Genomic DNA, 20,633 nt, shown 5'->3' with positions numbered 1-20,633 from the left:
AAGTGTTGTGGAGCCTGCTTCTCTGAAACCAGATTTACAGTCAGCTACTTCCTTGTTCCTTCTAAAGACATGCCTTTCCACAGTCGTAATGGACCAGTTCGTTTTTGCAGTCTTGTCACAATTTATTGGGAATTCTCCAGTATGTAAATATCAATTAATAAAAAATGAATTGAATTGGATTTGTTTTCATCATACATATGTAATGAAATTTAAAACGTTCACCATGTAGTAAACAAAAAAACAAACATAACAATAAATAGTCAACAAATGTGCACTAATATAGGCGCTTAGAGCCTGTAGAAAGGTTAAATTGTGGTTAATAAATGACTAATGATTTTTTTGTACAATGTGATTATTTTTCATGTTCTAGAGGGCGACAAAACGCAACGAAAAGCTCTTGCTGACGTCATTTGTATGAGACGGAAGTAAGCCAATCCAACGCTGAAAACCTGATGATGACCAACCAAATTTCTTTTTAAAAATCTCACGATAAGGTAAAGAAAATGTGCACGATCGTTTGGGTTACGTAATACGGCGTCTCGCGTGTTTCTGATCCACGTGAAACGCGTTTTTAATTTCAAATGAAGTGTGCTGTTATTAATTTTTTTTGGTATGAGCTGCCTGCTGTTGACTTGTTACCGAGCTAATTAGCACACTCAAATCTTCATCTAGTCTAACCTTAACTTTCTTCCGATTTTAATTTTACCTTAATATTTATATATGAATTGTTAATAATAAGCATGTTTAATCTTAAATTTATCTGGCAATCATTACAGATATTGAGGAAAATCTCATCCCTAAATAGTAAACGATGGTAAGTGATGCATCAGTATTGATCATATTTGCATTGGACATATAACTTTAAACAATTAACATCAGAATGATTTATTTTAGCGTACCTTTTTCCTTGTTTTTGAATTTTTCATCATAGCACGGTCGAGTCAAAATCAAGTCCACTGTCCAGCAAGAGGAGGAGAAACAAAAGGAACGAGAGAAAAAACTGAAGATTTACACAGCTGCGCGTGATGCCTGTTTTTCCAAGGTGCTTAAAATTATTCAATCAACCATCAGTTTTACTGGTGTCATTTTTCGAATACAACATTCCCCCCTTAATTAAAAAAAAATCATATACTAATCTACAGTCAAAAGTAATTTGTTGAAATGCAGTTTCCAGCTTTTACTGAATAGTGTTGCATTGGTTTTATAATCAGATTTCCTCTCAATCCATTAGAAATGAACAGATATATTTATATAATGTCATTAACATTTTGTTTTAAGAAGGCTGTAATCTCATACATATACTCAACTGCTGTGTAGTGCAGTGGTTTGAGTTTTTTTTTTTTTCAAAATAAGGTGCTCATAGTTGACATTTTTGTCCATTATATCTAAAGTACAACATGCCAAACAGAACTTTTTTCCAAAAGGTTTCTAAGATGATTCCCTTGTAAAGAAAAATGAACCACTTGGTACTCATTGCAAACACAAAGTGAGTAAATAGAGCAAACTTTTTCTAAAAATTGTACTATTTTTGCAGCCTTCCTACATTTACAATATCTAGGCTCCGATTGCACATAGCATACATTCTTTCACGGAACATGCCATCATATGATTGATATAAATCATGTTTTTTTACCTATTGCACGTGGCTCTGGAATGTAAACCAGGTGATTAAAAAGATAGTTTAACGGGACAGGTGTCAAAGTGGCGGCCCGGGGGCCAAATCTGGCCCGCCGCATCGTTTAGTGTTGCCCGAGAAAGTCAATCATGAGGGCCAGCATTATGTCTTAGGATAAAATTAAAATGAAGAGTATAAATGTATATTCAATTTCCTGATTTTATCCCTTTTAAATCAATAATTGCTATTTTTGTATCCATATTTTCTTTGTTTTTAGTTCAAAAATCATTTTGTAAATTCTAAATGTATGTAATTTCTTTAAAAATAAACATTGTTTTAGATCTATAAAAACATTGAATATTCAGGGCTTTTAACCCAGTTATTTTAATCCATCTATTAAAAAAAATCTAAATATTATATCTAAAATGGTCCGGCCCACATGAAATCGGGTGGACTTTAAAGCGACTTGCGAACCAACTCGAGTCTGACACCCTTGATTTATGGGATACTATCATTTTTTTTCTTGCCAGAGGAAGGAAGGAATTTGCGATGACGAGGCCCTCAACTTGACCCAGCAGCTGCTGTCGTCGAACCCTGACTTTGCAACACTTTGGAATTACAGAAGAGAAATCCTTATGCACCAGGAAACTGTAAAGTATGCACTCTAATCTTTTTTTTTAAATGTCAAATTGTGCGTATGTGGAAGTACCGTATTTTGCCGTTTAATATACCCCTAATTATAAGGTGCACTTAAAAGTCTTAAATTTTCTCCAAACTAGACAGGGCACCTTATAATCCAGTGTGCTTTATTTATGGCATTTTTTTAAAATGTGTCATTCATTGAGGGTGCGCCTTATAGTTGTGAAAATATGATTTATTAAACAGCAGGGGTATATTAAATGGCGCACAAGCAGGAGGCTCAAAAAACGCAAAAATCATTTAACATACCTGGGTATACTAAACGGCAAAATACGGTAAACACCACATCAAACAGTTCATGTCCATTTGCAGAGACGAGAGCGAAGTGCAAAAGATGTACCAAGCCGAGCTGTCTTTTCTGGAGTCTTGCCTGAAAGTCAACCCAAAGTCTTACGGCAGCTGGCACCACCGAAGTTGGGTTTCGGAACGAGCCCCTCAAATGAACTGGGCCCGGGAGTTGAGCCTGTGTGATCGCTGCCTCAGCCTTGATGACCGCAACTGTGAGTTTTGCTCTTTTAAAAAAATAATCAAACAAACAATTTCCATTATTTTTTATATATATATACAGTGTTCCCTCGCTTATCGCGGTTAATGGGGACCGGGACCCCCCGCAATAGCTGCATTTTCGCGAAGTAGGCGTGCCCCTTCAAAAATGCTTAAAGAAACGTGTAACACGTGCAAAAAAGCACCACCAAGCAAAAACATCATAGTAGTCCGGATGGAGGATCTTCTGCAGTTTTTTTGCACGTAAGAAACATCGTTATTGGGAGTTGTGAACATTGTTTTTTGGGCCTGTAAACAGCCATGACGTCATCAATGCCATTCCTGAACTCTCACCATGTTATTGACCATTTCTTTGGCCTTTTTTTTGATGCAATTACTAATTCTTATTGAATATTTTGTTTCCACCTCTTGTAAAATGATGTAGTTTATAATTTTAACTTAATATCTTTAAATTTTTTAGTTTTATTTTTTCCTGAAAAAAATCGGCGAAGCTCTGTGTCCGCAATAGCTGAAGCGCGAAGTAGCGAGGGTACACTGTATATATTTTTTCTAACCACAATATATATATATATATATATATTTTTTCTAATCCTGTACCAGTTCACTGCTGGGATTACCGGCGGATCGTGGTGAAGAAATCCTCCGTACCCGTGGACAAGGAGTTGGCGTTCACGGATCGTCTCATCGGCTCCAACTTTTCCAACTACTCCAGCTGGCATTACCGCAGTACGCTGTTGCCGCTACTTCACCCGCAGTCTCCCGAATCCGCTCCCCCGTCGGGTTCATCTCCATCCTCGCCGCAGAACCACACCCATCGCATGTGTGGAGACCAGCTGCTCAAAGGTAAATCAACCTGGAGCAGATTATACTGTAATTACACTGACATCCTACAGGGGGCAGTGTTACTCTAAAAATGAACGATATTCATCAGTTTTGCGCTCCGCAATGTTTCTAAGCACTAATATTTCTTCTTAATAATTAAGCACTTTAGAGTTGAATTATTCCATGTGAGACCAATTGTGCCAACCCTTCAAATTGCCTTAAAATCATGAAATTTTACTATTTCTCTCGTATAAGCCGCCCTTGATTCAATATTTTCAACTCCATATTTAAGGTTTTAATAGGGAGTACTAATGTGTTACTTTGAAGGGAAAATATTAAGTATATGCAAGAAAATACGGTAACTGACTTATAGCTTGGAAATTGCTAAAGTTGTTTGAATTAAAATTATATTTTTGTTCTTCTCCAGAATATGAGCTTGTGCAGAATGCTTTTTTCACCGACCCCAATGATCAGAGTGCTTGGTTCTATTACCGTTGGCTTCTCGGCAGAGGTTTGTGTTGTGTTTGCTGTTTTTATTATACTTTGAATGTTGAAAATTTCATCCAGCTATCTTTTTGTTTTGAAGCTGAACGCGAAGAAATGATAAGTTGCATTTTTATCAGCCGGGACGAAGAGACCGTGACTGTCGCCTTTTCCAGACCAGTTAATGTAAGTTCGGAGTCCTTCTTTATATATATTTTTCTTTTCGATTTATTCAGTTGTTTGATAACTTGGTCGCATGCATGGATGCAGGCGCAGCCCGGTGGCCTGATGGTGCTGCTTGATGGTCAGCCACAGCAGGTGGACTGGAGGAGTGTCCACCCACAATTTAAACACAGTCATGTATGGGTATCCTTTTGTGGCAATCAACATTTCAACAATCACAATCCATTTTTTGTAGAAGAATACTTCAAATCATTTGTAGATGTACAAAAAAACATTTTTTTGGTTCCTGCAAAATCCCAAAAATAATTTGGGAGATTTAAAAAAAGACTTTAATGGACATAAATTAGTCTGAGAGAAGCTATACATCCTTTTGTGGCAATCAACAATCACAATCATTGTTTTTAGAAGAATGCTTCAAATTATTTGTAGATGTACAAAAAAAACTATTTATTTTTGGTCCTACAAAATCCCCAAAATGATTTGGGAGATTTTTTTAAAACATTTTTAATGGACCTAAATTAGTCTTAGAAAAGATACACTGTCCTGTATGGGTATCCTTTTGTGGCAATGAACAATCACTATCATTTTTTTCCTAGAAGAATGCTTCAAATTATTTGTAGATGTACAAAAAAATTTTTTTGGTTCCTGCAAAATCCTCAAAATAATTTGGGAGATTTAAAAAACAAATTAAAATCTTAATGGATCTAAATTAGTCTGAGAGAAGATACACAGTCCTTTATGGGTATCCTTTTGTAGCAGTCAATATTTAAACAACTATAATCATTTTTTATAGAAAAATGCTTCAAATCATTTATAGATGTACAAAATTTACTTTTTTAACAAAATTAACCAAATTTTTTGGTTCCTACAAATTCCCCAAAATAATATCGTAGATTTTTTTAACAGTTTTTAATGGACCTTAATTAGTCTGTCAGAAGCTACACAAAAACAGGCAGAATTCCACACAGTAATTCAAACCTGTATTTTCTAACTATAACTCATCCTCAACAATAACCACTAATCGACAACAGCCCACAACATCTATTTTTTAAAAGATGGAATACAAACTACATTTGACTGTTGTGACATTACAAAAATAGGGGTGTACCAGACCGCTTACCCCTAAAGTCAGCTGAGATAGGCTTGTGTCGACCCCAATCAGGCGACAGATGCCACACGAACACCGTATTCCCGCTGTAGCTTGATTAAACGTCTAACTAGTTGGACTGAAATTAATTCATAGTGTTAAAGTTCCCTTGGGCCATTTGCTGAAATTCTTTCTTTTTATATTATCACAAAAGAACTTTTCTTTTTGGGAGTTTGACTTGTCAGGAAATACTGACAAAAACTACAGTGTTTACTGAGAAAGGTAGAGGAACCAAATACATTTTTTTTTGTTGAAAGTACAGTTCCATCATGTATTTTCCTGCAGCGCTTCTTCTGCCAGTCGTAAGCAGAGAAATAGGTGGGCAATTTTACATTTGTCTGTTTTCTGCCAACCATGCCAAAAGGCTCACATAAATCTCGACTGCTCACTCAAGAGTTTGGAACAATTTCATCAATGTTAGATTGAGAGTATTTTTCAACTACTTAAATATGTTTAAAATTGGCAGTGTAAAGGAAGTAGGAGAAATTGCTTACAAATATTTAAAATGCCATATGCAATATATCTGCCAGTGTACGTCTACCCGATGTATGTCAAAGTGGCGGCCCGGGGGCCAAATCTGGGCCGCTGCATTATTTTTTGTGGTCCGGGAAAGTTGATCATGAGTGGTCACTTTCTGTTTTAGGATCAAATTAAAATGAAGAGTAAAAAGGTATATTAAATTTCCTGAATTTCAATTTTAAATCAATAATTGTAATTTTTTTAATCATTTTTTTCAGTTCTTACGTCAAAAATTATTTTGTAAAATCTAAAAAAATATATACAACAAAAGCTAAAATAAACATTGTTTTAGATCTATAAGTAAGAGTATAGATGTATATTACATTTCCTGATTCCCCCTTTTAAATCAATAATTGTAATTTTTTTAATCCTTTTTTTCAGTTTTTACGTCAAAAAGTATTTTGAAAAATCTAAAAAATATATATATATATATAACAAAAGCTAAAATAAACATTGTTTTAGATCTATAAGTAAGAGTATAGATGTATATTACATTTCCTGATTTCCCCCTTTTAAATCAATCATTGCCATTTTTTAATCTATTTTTTCAGTTTCTAGTTCTGTTTTGGATCAAATTAAAATGATAGATATAGATGTACATTACATTTCTTGATTTTCCCCCTTTTAAATTAATAATTGTAATTTTTTTAATCAATTTTTTCAGTGTTTTTAGTTTTAAAAAATTGTAAAATCTAAAAATATATATAAAAAAAGCTAAAATAAACATTGTTTTAGATCTATAAAAAACTGAATATTCAGGGATTTTAATCCAGTTCTTTTAATCCAGTTATAAAAAACAAAAAATCTAAATATTATATCTAAAATAGTCCGGCCCACATGAAATCAAGTTGACTTTACAGCGACCCACTCTGACACCCTTAATCTAAATAATATAAGCACTTACTTGTTACAACCTTGTTTAAAGTATGGCCACTTTTCCAACTGATGACAAATGCAGGAAATGAAAATGTCACCAAAAAAAAAAAGGAACACTGTTGGCATTCTGCAGACTTTCCAATAACACTGGGGAAAAGTTTAGTGATAAAGTCACTTAGTTAACTTCCCTGAAGTGTTCTCTTGTACTTCTGAACACATCAATTTAAAAGCACAGGCCACGGGCTTGAAAGTTCTTTCAGCAGGGGGGCCCTGGGGGTCCCATCACGTCCTCTTGGGCGCGGCGAGTCTTTGAAAAAGGATAGCATCGTCCCCTTAGCTAGTGTACTTTCCATTTATTCTAAAGAAAAGTGACCTCTTAAACCTGCCAATGAGGAAATAGCGACTTGCCTCGCCCCTGTGTCCCTTTGAGCGGGGGGGATGTGATTGGAATGTTTGATTTATCAACGTTTTGTGTGCACACCGTTTTTGGCTTCGGAAAAAGGGAAAAAAATAATATTCCTAATGCTAGCTTGTCCAGTTGTTGCAGTTAATGAGCCGTCTTAGTATGCAGAGTCACAGCGTGGGAGAATGAAGCTTTTTGCACTTTGCTCCTATCATCAATTGGATTTGGTTTCAACTTCAGCCTTCTCACTTTTCTTCATCTATATATATATGTGTGTGTGTGTTTTCCATTTGGTAAATTTCTTAACTACGATACTACAGATATGCAATCTTCCTCCTGGATCAATCAGTGACATCGCTAATGAACACAATCTGACGGTACATTGGCCCGAAAAACATATTCGCAGAGATTGTGCGCTCTATACAGGTGAAGTGGCGATTTTATTCATCTATTTTTTCGCGGCTAAGTGATTATGGACTAGGATTGTCAGATAATTAGCGGGAGCAAAGGCTACTTTGCATACTACAGCCACGTTAGTGAGGAAAAGTGCCTTGTAAGGCAAAAAAGTTAGAAAAAAAGGGTCATCAATGACAGCAACTGTAACCTCACATTGACTCTCATTGAAGAAGAATAAGGACTTTGGTCTTTTTGAATCATTTTAAAGCCCCTTTTTATTATTTCCTATATTTTCCATGACTCATTTTGACACTAAAAGCCATTTAGCCATTTAGAGAGTCACATGGTACAAAAAGATACGCTTGATCATGTGACTAAGAATTGCCTCAAATAGTGAAATATTTTTTTTCGATATGCCCTAACTGTACCGTATTTTCACGACTATAAGGCGCACTTAAAAGTCTTAAATTTTCTCCAAAATAGACAGGGCGCCTTATAATCCAGTGCGCCTTATATATGGAAAACAATTAAAATGTGTCATACATTGAGGGTGCGCCTTATAATGCAGTGCGCCTTATAATGCGGTGCGCCTTATAATGTGGTGCGCCTTATATATGGAAAAAATTGTCATTCATTGAGGGTGCGCCTGATAATACGGTGTGGTGCGCCTTATAGTCGTGAAAATACGGTAAAAAATAAAAAATAAAGCTTTAGTCTTTGCGACAGTTAAACAGTTTTGTAGTTTAATATACTTATCCAAATGATGCCAGTAAAGTATTACATTTTTTTTTTGTTTGCCAGGTGGTCGTAGTTCATTTGAATAGTGAATACTGCTATGGCATTAAACTTTTAATTAGAAGGAATTAACATTTGTTTTCTAATACCTGCTTTATTAGAAGTATTCAAGAATTTGTTTTTAAATATACATTTTAGATAATAGAGATATGGATTTATTTTCTGCAAAAAATAATTCATTTGTTTATATTTTCCAGACAAATATTTAAAGTAGTATTGTTACCATTGTATTGGTGATTTTGCATACAGATTATAATTGTACCACCATTTTATTTTTAATCTCTTAAAACCTTCTTATTTTATTTTTGAAAAATTAGCACTATTCAACAATTTAAAAAAAACTTCTTTCTTCCTTAGGACGAAGTGAAAGCTGGTGTCGCGAATCTGCCACCGACCAGGAGCTTTTTAGGTAATAATTCAGCGGATAAGTAGATTTTCTATTCCATATTTTTTATATATGAATAATTCTGTTGTCTTATTCAGGAGTGAGCTCTCCGTGGAAAAGAGCTCAGTACTGCAGTCTGAGTTACAATCATGTAACCAGTTGCTAGAACTGGAACCGCTCAATAAGTGTAAGTGCTTTATTCATTCTATTTCCCTTTTTTTTTTGCGCATCGCGGAGCTGAAAAGTGTTATTTGCAGCTTGCTATTGTCTCTCTCTCTCTTTAGATTATGAAGTAATACATTTGTGGAAGTGGCATTTCCACAAAAGGTGTTTTTTTTCACACTTCCACTCTAAAGAGAAAATGTATTCTGACATGAGAACACGACTAGAAATCTATAGGAAGGAAAAATCAAAAGATACTCATTCCAAACTGTTAATGCCAACTTCATGTATATTCTGATTGATCTTTTAGATTGGAAGTGACGGATGGATGATTAAAAGCTTTCTTAGGGATTTTGCCCCCCCTAGTTGAAGTGCAAGTGTTAATTAAGACTGTGTTCTTAAGTGTTTGATTCCAAGCTGAAATGGTTTCTTATCAAGCATTGGAGAATTGATGCTTTTACATTACCGTATTTTCATGACTATAAGGTATACCTTCAATGAATGACATTTTTTCGATATATAAGGCGCACTGTATTATAAGGCACACTGTATTATAAGGCGCACTGTCTATTTTGGAGAAAATTCAAGACTTAAGTGTGCCTTATAGTTGTGAAAATACAGTAATTGCTATTGAGTTCCAGGTATGAAGCACTCACTACTTCACAGTCACCTCTAGAGCCAGCCATTGTTGATGTTTTGGATTTTTTTGTATAAAATCTTGCAGTGGGGGAGGAGCTATGTGATGGAGGATGTTGTAAACTAAGATGGCATCTGCATATTTTACAGTATTGTTTCAGTTCAGGCGTTTGTGTTTTTTTAATATCCGACAGTGGTGGTTTTTCGTTTTTGGTTTTCAGTTTTTTCCATATATAAGGCGCACTGTCTATTTTGGAGAAAATTTAAGACTTTTAAGTGCGCCTTATAGTCGTGAAAATACGGTAATTTTAAATTTATTCATTCATTTTTTTGGGGATGTTTATATGACTAATTTCTAAATGACAATAGAGCTTTTCTGGCTCAAAGGACAATAACGAAATAAGTTCATAACCACTTGGAGTTCTGCGCAGCTGTCTGGCAAATTAACTTGTCGACATTTCAGCGCATTGCATTCCAAGTCCACTCTTGGATTTAGATATCCGATAACAGTTTTTTTGTTGTGGCCGCCGCATCTGGCTTAGAACCAGACTGGTCCGTGCTGGCTCCCAAGGAAGATGGGGCAGGTCTCACCACTGGTTACTGGCCAACCGTATCTGGCTTTTGGCCTAAAATAAAACTGGCAGTGGTTGTGGCATTGTGTGGATATCTGTGTTGTAGGAAATCAGAACCTTGGCGGAGTTTATAGCACAGCTATTATCAGCTTCACCGCCGAGTCTGGCCAAAAGAATTTGACACCTGTATATTTCAAATTTAATATCAGGATGTTTTGATCAAAAGTGTGGGATTTCAATGCATTTTTTTTTTTTTTACCGGAGGGAAAAAATTTTTAAACAAAAGGCAGTACATTATTTTTTCACATAATGCACAGTTTAGGTCAAGGGTGTCAGACCATTTTAGATATAATATTTGGATTTTTTTATTTTATAAATGGATTAAAATAACTGGATTAAAAAAACCTGAATATTCAGTTTTTTATAGATCTAAAACACTGTTTATTTTAGCTTTTTTTAATATATTTTTAGATTAAAAAAATGATTTTTGAACTAAAAACACAAATAATTGATTAAAAAGTTACAATAATTGATTTAAAAGGGGTAAAATCAGGAAATGTAATATACATATATATATTCTTTATTTTAATTTGATCCTAAAACAGAAAGTCGGCACTCATAATTTATTTTCCCGGTCCACACAAAATGATGCAGCGGCCCAGATTTGGCCCCCGGGCCGCCACTTTGACACATGTGCTCTAGACGCTCAACATGTCAACCACCATTAAGTTAACAACTAGCAGCAATAGATAATCAAATTAATTGACAAGTATTTGGATACTTTATGAATCATTTAAAGATCGCTGACTGAGCCAAAAACGCCTCTACTGAAGTATTTTTGACTAAAAATGGTGTAAAATACTATTTTCTGATTTCCATCAGGGAAATGAGGCAATGAGCAACTCTTCTTCTCTCTGATCTTGAGCACTGACCTCGTTATTCTCGGAGAGTTGGCTGTAATATGTCTTTGTTCCTTTCCCTGCAGGGTGCTTGCTGACCATCATCCTACTGATGAGGGCGCTAGACCCCCTCAGCTACGAAAAAGAGACCCTCGCTCATTTCCAAACGCTCAAAGTGAGCAGCAATTTGGTGTCCATTGTGTTAACTGGAAAAATGTGCCTAACCAATACGCTCATTACCTCCTCTCCCTTAGGAAGTGGACTCGATGCGCTTGGCCTATTACAGCGACCTGTGCAGCAAGTTTATGATCGAAAACACCATTTTGAAAATGGAGTACGCTGAAGTGCGTGTCCTCAGTGCCGTCAACAAGGTTTGCGCACAACATCCTTTCCTCTTTATTGAGTTTTGAGTTTGATTTATTTAACAAGGGACAGCACATACTTGTTTGCTAGCAGATGCCAAAAGATGCCATTTCTGTCTTTTTCTCCTGATAACAGAACCTGACCACCTTGTGCCATTTGGACCAGCTGCTCCTAATCACTCACATCAATCTGTCCTCTAACCAGCTGCGACGCATTTCCGCACACTTTTCCATGCTACAATGCCTGGAGGTAAAGGGAAATGTAACCTCATTTTTTATTTTGCTCTTACAGTGGTGCCTCGGCATACGAGAAATTTGAGATAAGAGTAAAATTTCGGGCAAATATTTATCTTGAAATATGAGACAAATTTTGATATACGAGCAGACAGCAGACGCAAGAAGCTGCTCATTAGAATATCATTGTCACTGTCTTTCTGGTAGCAACTACCTCTTGTAATGTCTATGAGAGCACTGGGCGGAGCATTTAATTTTTTCAATGTTTTTTTTCTCGTTAGTCATTGCGAATTGCGGGGAAATCGCCAATACTCGTTGCCAAGTGGTCTTGCGTTTTTCCATTGTGAGGACATGTGTGTGCATTATTTTGGGAATATTTTGAAGGGAAGACAAAAGCAAACAACCCTCGATAGGTTGCATCTGAAAGTCAGGGTGGAGGCGGAGCCAATAGAGCCAACTCAGAAGAAGGAAGGTATCAAAATTTAAAACAAAATTAGAATTAAGTCTAGTGAAAGGTTGGATTAAACTTATTTTTGAGTGTGTCTGCATTGTAATCCAAGTTCATATGTTCATGTTATGTTACGAGCTCGTTGCCGTGCGAAAAATCTGCCCCCCACTGTATTTGTTCTATGTTCTTTGCAAAATAACATATTCTCCTCAATTTCCTCCTATTTCTAGGTTTTAGAGGCTGAAGACAACTCCATAGAAAACCTGGAAGGAGTCTATGGCTTGCCCAAACTACAAGAAGTTCTTCTGAAGAATAACAGTATCCTTCAGTCTGCAATATTTTCCTTTTTAATTTTTAATTCTTTGATTTCACTTGAGGGCAGTTGCAGGGGGGTGCCATCTATCCATTCTCTTTGCAGGATTGCCAAAGATTACTGACTATTGGACACTAGGGTTGACGGATTTTAAAATCCATGTTTTAATCAGCCCTGAAATATTTATTCGACCAAACATGTTACGAATGCAAAAGGAACAGATGTCCAATCCATTTTATAACAATCGATTGGACATCATCCAGCTATGTAGTTTGGCTTTCAGTTAACAAGAGGCAAAGCTGCCAACTAACCCGGAATAACCGCAAATTACATACAACGCAAACTCCGGGACTGCAATCAACCTCTCCAAACCTCGAAAATCCCCCAAAAATTGTCATTTATTTATTTTTTTTAAGCAACTACTTGGGTACAAATTTACAATTTAACTGCCTCAAAATTCACACCATCATTACAGCTTGCACCATCTTAATTTAACTGCACTATAACCCGGAAGAATTCGATAACACGGGCGCATTGTGAACCATCCGAGTTACATGTTCTGACCAATGATATAATAATAATAATAATCGGACATTGGCTTTGTCATCATCATTGACTGGACAAAAAGCCTAATTGTCATCATATCCAGAAACTGCGAATGACAAAATTGGTAGTGGTTCTCCATTTGGTACCTTTTCCCAGCAAAAGACCCAAATAAGTAATCATTTCAGATTCGTAATTTGGCATTCTGCCGTGATGTGTTTTGGTTTATGTTCTATTTGAGGTCTACTGGGACACTAAATAGACGTAACAAAAAAAAAAATACATTTGTATCCTGTATAGATTTTAAAATATATTTTGTCTTTCAAACACCTCTAAAATGAAACGGTGTTCACATGCTAATGTACCGAATTTTCACGACTATAAGGCGCACTTAAGTCTTAAATTTTCCCCAAAATAGACAGGGCGTCTTATAATCCAGTGTGCTTTATATATGGAAAAAAATATAAAATGTTTCAGTCAGAGGGTGCGCCTTATAATGCAGTGCGCCTTATATATGGAAAAAAAATTGTCATTCATTGAGGGTGCGCCTTTAAATGCGGTGCGCCTTATATAATGAAAAAATGTCATTCATTGAGGGTGCGCCTTATAATGCAGTGCGCCTTATATATGGAAAAATAGTCAATCATTGAGGGTGCGCCTTATAGTCGTGAAAATTCGGTAACTGAGAGCAAATTGCCTTAACCTTCACAAAAATGACTTTATCTAAATTAAATGCTTAAACAACTGTTTTCATTGCAGATCTTTTAAAACTATTTTTTACAAAATAGAGGAAAAAAACAAGATAAAAACACAACTTGTCAATCACAGCCCACATATCTAGATAATGAAATATTCATTGACATATATGTTTGGCTCATTGCCTTTTGGTGTGAAAAGTGTGTGTAGTGGCAGCACACAAATTGAGAAGAAGCTGTCATGCAGATAGAATTTATGTGTGACAGCCATTTTCTAATGTTTTCGCCATCACCCAAAGGACCGGAAAAAGGACGATAGTAGAGTCAAGCTTTTGGGACTTGTTTATTATGCTTTGGCAGGTGATTGGAGTCTATTAAGACTGTTTGTTCGTTGTACTTTATTCATCCCAAAGGAAACATTTCTTTACACTGAGGAGGAATGTTAGTTGTAATTACAAGTTTGTCTTCCTGCTTTTAGAATTGACCTCGTTACGCTTTGGTTTGCTTAGAGGAAGAATATCGTCGTTCCAGACTGGCAAACTGCTTGTTTTTTTTAGCGAGTTATTTGGTCAATGTCGAATTTGTTTTACAGCTTGAAGAAAAAAAAAGTTGGAAAAGGCAAATGGAGCTTATGTTGCTTATGTGTTATCATTAAGCTCAAGGGAACATCAACAGCATTACAAGTTGAATGTTATATTTAATCTCTGTGCACATTTGGCGGTGACTCAGGAAATGTGTGAATTGGACCCGAACATGTTTCGTTCATCGCCGCAAAACAAGCGAGATATTTTGACAGCGCCAAGAGAAGTCAGTTGGTGCAAGTGTCTATTTTCTGTCGAGGAAAATACTAGTTTCATAAATAAAAATGGTAGCTTTGGGAGCAAGGTGAGTTATTATTAAGCACCTTCTATATATTTTTGTGACAGTTTCTACGTCTCAGTGACTCCAATGCGCTCGTTTATAGTCCTTTAAATTAAAGTACTGTATTTTCATGACTATAAGGCGCACTTGAAAGTCTTAAATTTTCTCCAAAATGGACAGTGCGCCTTATAATCCAGTGCGCCTTATATATGGAAAAAACTGAAAACCAAAAACGAAAAACCACCACTGTCGGATATTAAAAAAACACAAACGCCTGAACTGAAACAGTACTGTTAAATATGCAGATCAGCCATCTTGGTTTACAACATCTTCCATCATATAGCTCCTCCACCACCAAAAAATCCAAAACATCAACAATGGCTGGCTCTAGAGGTGACTGTAAAGTAGTGAGTGCTTCATACCTGGAAGTCAATAGCAATTACCGTATTTTCACGACCATAAGGCACACTTAAAAGTCTTACATTTTCTCCAAAATAGACGGTGCGCCTTATAATACAGTGTGCCTTATATATGGGAAAAATGTCATTCATTGAGGGTGCGCCTTATAATGCGGTTCACCTTATTGTCGTGAAAATTCGGTAACATGATTTTCCACTAATGAAGCACATTTGGGAGTAAGTTGTGCCATTATTTTTTTGGTAGTCTGATTTGATATTTTGCTAATATAAAATATGTGCCTTTGTCCCTCAGGTTTTGTCACATTGCCATAGAAGAATGTCTTATTGTTGTTGTTTTTATCTTGTTATTTTTTTGAGGCGCTACACCATGTAACTGGGAAGAGCGTGGCTTCCATGTTTGATCATTTTGATGGTTAACTAGGAAAACATGCCAGCACCACCGCTTGCTTGCGTCTTTTGTTTGTGTTCTTATTTGCCTTTGACTTGCTGCAATTCAAGTTGGCTATTTCACTGAACAAGATTTCTTGCAAATGCGAAGGTTTTGTCTTTTTGTTTGCTTTGAGAGGATAAAAAAAGCAAACCCACACCAAGATAGGTTTCCATCACCACCCTGCTTCGAGTATAGTGTTGTTGTTTTTTTCTTTCAAGCATTAGGGGAAAAAAAACTATGTAACCTGGAAAAAAATACATCAAGTCTCCTGACTGGAAAGGTGGATTTTTTTTTTGGCCTCAGCTATGTTTGGCCAAAATTCAAAATGCCATTATATAGTAAAAACTACATAGTATAGTCAGGCTTTTTTTACCGTAAAAAAATACATAGTATAGTCCGGCTTTTTTCGAGTGTATACAAGAGTTTCTAAAAATCAGAACCAATTAGGGCGCTGTTGTTTAAAAAAAAAATGGACATGAATTCGTTTTTTTTAATTGCCTTTAATTAGATTCTAGAAATTGACTCATTAATTGTCCTTCAGAATGAAACATAATTCTCCAAATAATTAAAAAAAACAATGCAATATGCACAAGAGATAGTATATGATCTTTTCAAATACTTGGAAGGATTTGTTAAAGCTCACAGAGGAGCCATTGTTAAAATATTACATTTTTTAATCCGTAAGCTGTTTTGATAGGCTTGTTTTTATTGTGTTTAAAATCCAGAGACAGAAAATAATTTGGCCCAATGGACAAAAAGCAAGAACTGAAAGAATCGCAATGAAAACAAGTAACAAATATTTACAGTGTTCCCTCGCTTATTGCGGTTAATGGGGACCGGGACCCCCCGCAATAAGTGCATTTCCGTGAAATGGGCGTGCCCCTTCAAAAATGGTTAAAGAAACGTGTAACACGTGCAAAAAAAGCACCACCAAGCAAAAACATCATAGTAGTCCGGATGGAGGATCTTCTGCAGTTTTCTTGCACGTAAGAAACATCGTTATGGGGAGTTGTGAACATTGTTTTTTTGGGCGGTGAAGATGCGCCTGTAAACAGCCATGATGTCATCAATGCCATTCCTGAACTCTCACCATGTTATTGACCATTTCTTTGATGCAATTACTAATTCTTATTGAATATTTGGTTTCCACCTCTTGTAAGATGATGTAATTTATAATTTTAACTTAATATCTTTACATTTTTTATATTTTTTTTCCCTGAAAAAAATCTGCGAAGCTCTGAGTCCGCGATAGCTAAAGCGCTAAGTAGCGAGGGAACACTGTACTAATTCTTATTGAATATTTGGTTTCCACCTCTTGTAAGATGATGTAATTTATAATTTTAACTTAATATCTTTACATTTTTTATATTTTTTTTCCCTGAAAAAAATCTGCGAAGCTCTGAGTCCGCGATAGCTAAAGCGCCAAGTAGCGAGGGAACACTGTACTAATTCTTATTGAATATTTGGTTTGCACCTCTTGTAAAATGATGTAATTTATAATTTTAACTTACTATCTTTACATTTTTTATATTTTTTTCCCTGAAAAAAATCTGCCAAGCTCTGAGTCCGCGATAGCTAAAGCGCGAAGTAGCGAGGGAACACTGTATACTACCTATTACAATTATCATTACTGTCTACTCTTACCCAGTGCTTTAACTTGTACACAGCCATGAGTATAAATCCATACATCTCTTTAGGCGACCAATCCATGGTACGAATATAGACTCCCATCTTTCAGGGTGACCTTGATCGAAATAGAATGAAGGAACGTCTACTTTAACAGATGTTTGTCTCTATTGGGTAACCATGTTTTGATATAGTGAGCCATTTGCCAGTGTTTGGGCTCCGATAACGAGACATATTCATCACCACGTCTCAGCCACTCAAAACGACAATCCCCCTTTCTTCTTTAACCCAACACGTTCAGACATTTTCACGCAAGAGGCTCTTCGGCCACTCGCCTCTTGCCCCAAGTTGCGACACCTCGATCTCCGCGGTAACCCCGTCGCTCAGAGTTCCGACGCCGAGTCCCGGCTCGCCGAGCTCTTGCCTTCCGTGGCGTGTCGATTGCGCTGACGTGGTGACGGCAACGACAGCGGTCGGGGCCCCTTCACTCAAGGATTACACTGTCGTTGCTGTCAGACAGGTTGTGAAGGAGTGAGTGGATGATTTTTATTTATTTTTTTGCCGCCAAATGTGCTGTCAGTTCCACTTGTTGGCTAGAAATTGGATCAAAACAGCCCCCAGTCGTCAGAATGCCTGTGGAGGCGGATATCAAAACACCTTTAATGAAAAGTATCTGTTATTTGTGTGCCTATATGTGTGTGTCGGTACGCATGAGTCATAATCGCTGTGTGTGTGTAAGAATGATGGTCTATTAATACCTCTAAATGCATGCCGCAACTAAATAAATTGACGATATATGGATGGATTCACTGATCACTTTTTATAAGCTTAAAAAAACACTACAATATACAACAATAAGTAACTAGAAATACAAAAAAAACTATGTCAACATTTGGACGGTAAGTGTTGGGATCAATAGCCATTGTTGTTTTATATTTTAGACACAAAGTGCCACTTGGAAATACTTAGATATCATGTTCAACTTTAAAAAAAAATGGTGTTTAATATTGTTGTAAGCCACATTTTGTGCATGAACTGTATAAGTAACTTCTTTAGTTTTTTTTCCCCTTTAAACTTGGGTACAACTGAAGGGTAAATAGTAGTATGATCCAAATTGATTGAACTATGTTCGCTGTAATTAAATTGTAATTTTGTTATATGGTGGTACCTTGAGATACAAGCTTAATTTGATCCCAGGACTGAGCTCGTATGTCGATTTACTCGTAACTGAAATGAACGTTTCCTATAAAAATGAACTACAAACAAATTAATCTGTTACAACCTTCTGAAAAAAAAACACCCAAAATAGGATATTGGATTGGAACGACATTTTTATTTGTTCTAATTCGCTATTTATTAACAAAGTAACAAATAACTAGTAGTTTAATATTATTAAAAGATACTTTTTGCTTGGCAATGTGCTCGTAACATAACATAATATTTTTTTTAATGAACTTGGATTACAATGCAGACACACTCAAAAATAAATTTAATCTAACTTCACACCAAACTTAATTCTAATTATGTTTTAAAATTTAATACCTTCCTTCTCCCGGGTTGGCTCTAATTGCCCCGCCTCCACCCTGACTTTCAGATGCAGTCTATCGGGGGTTGTTTGCTTTTGTCTTCCCTTCAAAACATTCTGAAAATGATGCACACAAATGTCTTCACAATAAGATAACGCACGACCACTTCCCAACGATAAGTAGTATATACTCCTCTCGTATTAACAATCACTCCACCATTAACACTAACAAACGGGGTAAAAAACACAAAAAAAATTCAATGCTCCGCCCTGTGCTCATAGACACATTACTGCTCATATATCAAAAAATTCCTCTTATCTCAAGATAAACATTTTCCCAAAATTTTACTCATATCTCAAATTGCTCTTATGTCAGGGCGCATATATATCAAGCTAAACCACTGTATTCAACTACACTGCTAAAAGCACATCCTGAATGATACACATTTTACACCAAAATCCTAGATTTATCCTACCGCACAATAGTCGACTATAAAAACTCAAACTTGCTAATTTCCAACATGTTTATGACTCATTCCTCTACACTATTGCAAACAGTGATGTTAGTTCAGCTAAACAAATGACTCAAAAGATAGAAAATCAACCCCATTGCAACACATACACACCCATGTAAATAAAAATGGTTGCTATTCAACATTTCTTCTTGTTACTTGAATAGTAAAAGCTTATAAAAGATGATCAGGATGTCGCGTTACGTGTCACGTCTTGCATTTCCAAACACCCAATGAAACATTTATTGTATATGTCAAGAGAAGTGCCACAAATCTATCTAAATGTAACATTAAATTGTGTCACTTGCCTTACTCTCATAGGTTTTCCAGTGTCTTCTGTATGTGAGACTAATTGACAAAGTTCAGGTATTTTCAAAGGGTGTGTCATCTGACTCAACTTGTTTGGATTTTTGCCATTATTTCTTTTTGTTGTATATTTGACACATGTAAACATGAGCAAGAATTTGCTTTGTCAGACTTATTCGTCATTCGTTGGGTGGAGAAAAAAATGGTGATGACTTAATGTGAACATTTAAAAATGGTGTTATATTTTTTTGTTTAAATATATAATACTACAATTGACAGATTTCTTCTTTAGTTTAGGGACCAAGTTTATTATATTATATGAAATAATGAGAAATATAACCCAACTTTTGTTGAACTATACATATAGAAATATAAAACATTTGCCATGCAAAAAAACGACATGAGTTTTTTGGTAAAAAAGCGACAGTATAGTAAGTTTTTTTTGGTAAAAAAGCGACAGTATAGTAAGTTTTTTGGTAAAAAAAAAAGGTGCAGTATAGTAAGTTTTTTTTTTGGTAAAAAAGTTAGACTTATTCGTCATTTTTTGATTGCGAAAAAATGGCTTAATGTAACTATTTACATTTAAAAAACATTTTTTTTGTTCAAATTTGAAATAGCAAAGAAGACATAAATATACTACTACATTTGGCATATTTCTTTTTCAGTTTAGGATCCAAGTCTATTATATTATATGAAATAATAAGAAATATAACTTATGTTGAACTATACATATATAGAAATATAAAACATTTGCCACCCAAAAAACTAAATTTTTATCAATTAACTGCGTAAAAAGACTCCAAAAATTTACAAAGATTTATTCACACTAAACTAATGTATATTTCAAAATTCTTACTTATTGCTGTATTTCATTATCCAGTCAATACTCACACATTTGAACACCTTTATATTAAACTTTAAAAACTAAACTCTCTTGACTTCCGACCTTCAATTAGTCAGCATGCAAATTCCCTTCAATGCATCACATTTTATCCACAAAATATTGACATTATCATCCTGCAAATACCCTTCTAGTTTTCCACCTAGATTACAGTTCTCATGAGTTTTTGTACTTTGACAAAAAGTACATTAAAACCTCAAAGTTTTTAATACTAAATTGTATTATTTTATCTCCCTCCTGAGTCAACCTACTGAAGAAAACCCACTCAACCAGTCAGTAGAGATGACATATTAATCAGTCATCAAGTCATTTCAATCAGATTGTATGGTTGATGGACCACCTCCTCTTCCTCCTCTTCCTCC

General features: G+C 35.6%; 1 protein-coding gene across 2 annotated transcripts; it reads left to right on the top strand.

The window, feature by feature from the left end:
• Positions 1-382: 382 nt before the first annotated feature.
• On the top strand, positions 383-19,382 carry rabggta (Rab geranylgeranyltransferase subunit alpha). Of its 2 annotated transcripts, none has more exons than XM_077716647.1 (17): positions 383-494; positions 777-814; positions 932-1,042; positions 2,146-2,270; positions 2,627-2,814; positions 3,419-3,661; positions 4,068-4,151; positions 4,227-4,309; positions 4,394-4,489; positions 7,572-7,677; positions 8,800-8,851; positions 8,926-9,014; positions 11,183-11,271; positions 11,351-11,467; positions 11,595-11,708; positions 12,371-12,458; positions 17,329-19,382. In XM_077716647.1, exons 2-17 carry the CDS (start codon positions 812-814, stop codon positions 17,475-17,477), a joined length of 1,737 nt encoding a protein of 578 aa, XP_077572773.1. In that variant the 5' UTR covers positions 383-494; positions 777-811; the 3' UTR covers positions 17,478-19,382. The 2 variants fall into 2 exon arrangements, with proteins under 2 accessions (XP_077572773.1, XP_077572774.1); XM_077716648.1 differs by lacking the exon at positions 383-494 and adding an exon at positions 516-610.
• Positions 19,383-20,633: the final 1,251 nt, after the last annotated feature.

The sequence above is a fragment of the Stigmatopora nigra genome, chromosome 5 (genome assembly GCF_051989575.1).
Source record: "Stigmatopora nigra isolate UIUO_SnigA chromosome 5, RoL_Snig_1.1, whole genome shotgun sequence".
Lineage (NCBI taxonomy): Eukaryota > Metazoa > Chordata > Actinopteri > Syngnathiformes > Syngnathidae > Stigmatopora > Stigmatopora nigra.
This window is presented reverse-complemented; position numbering and strand designations above follow the sequence as displayed.

Bases quoted from the DNA above. Each gene is read 5' to 3' on its own strand.
- rabggta (XM_077716647.1), top strand. The intron at 11,709-12,370 runs GTAAAGGGAAAT...TCCTATTTCTAG, and splicing joins CCATGCTACAATGCCTGGAG to GTTTTAGAGGCTGAAGACAA. The intron at 12,459-17,328 runs GTATCCTTCAGT...CAACACGTTCAG, and splicing joins AGTTCTTCTGAAGAATAACA to ACATTTTCACGCAAGAGGCT.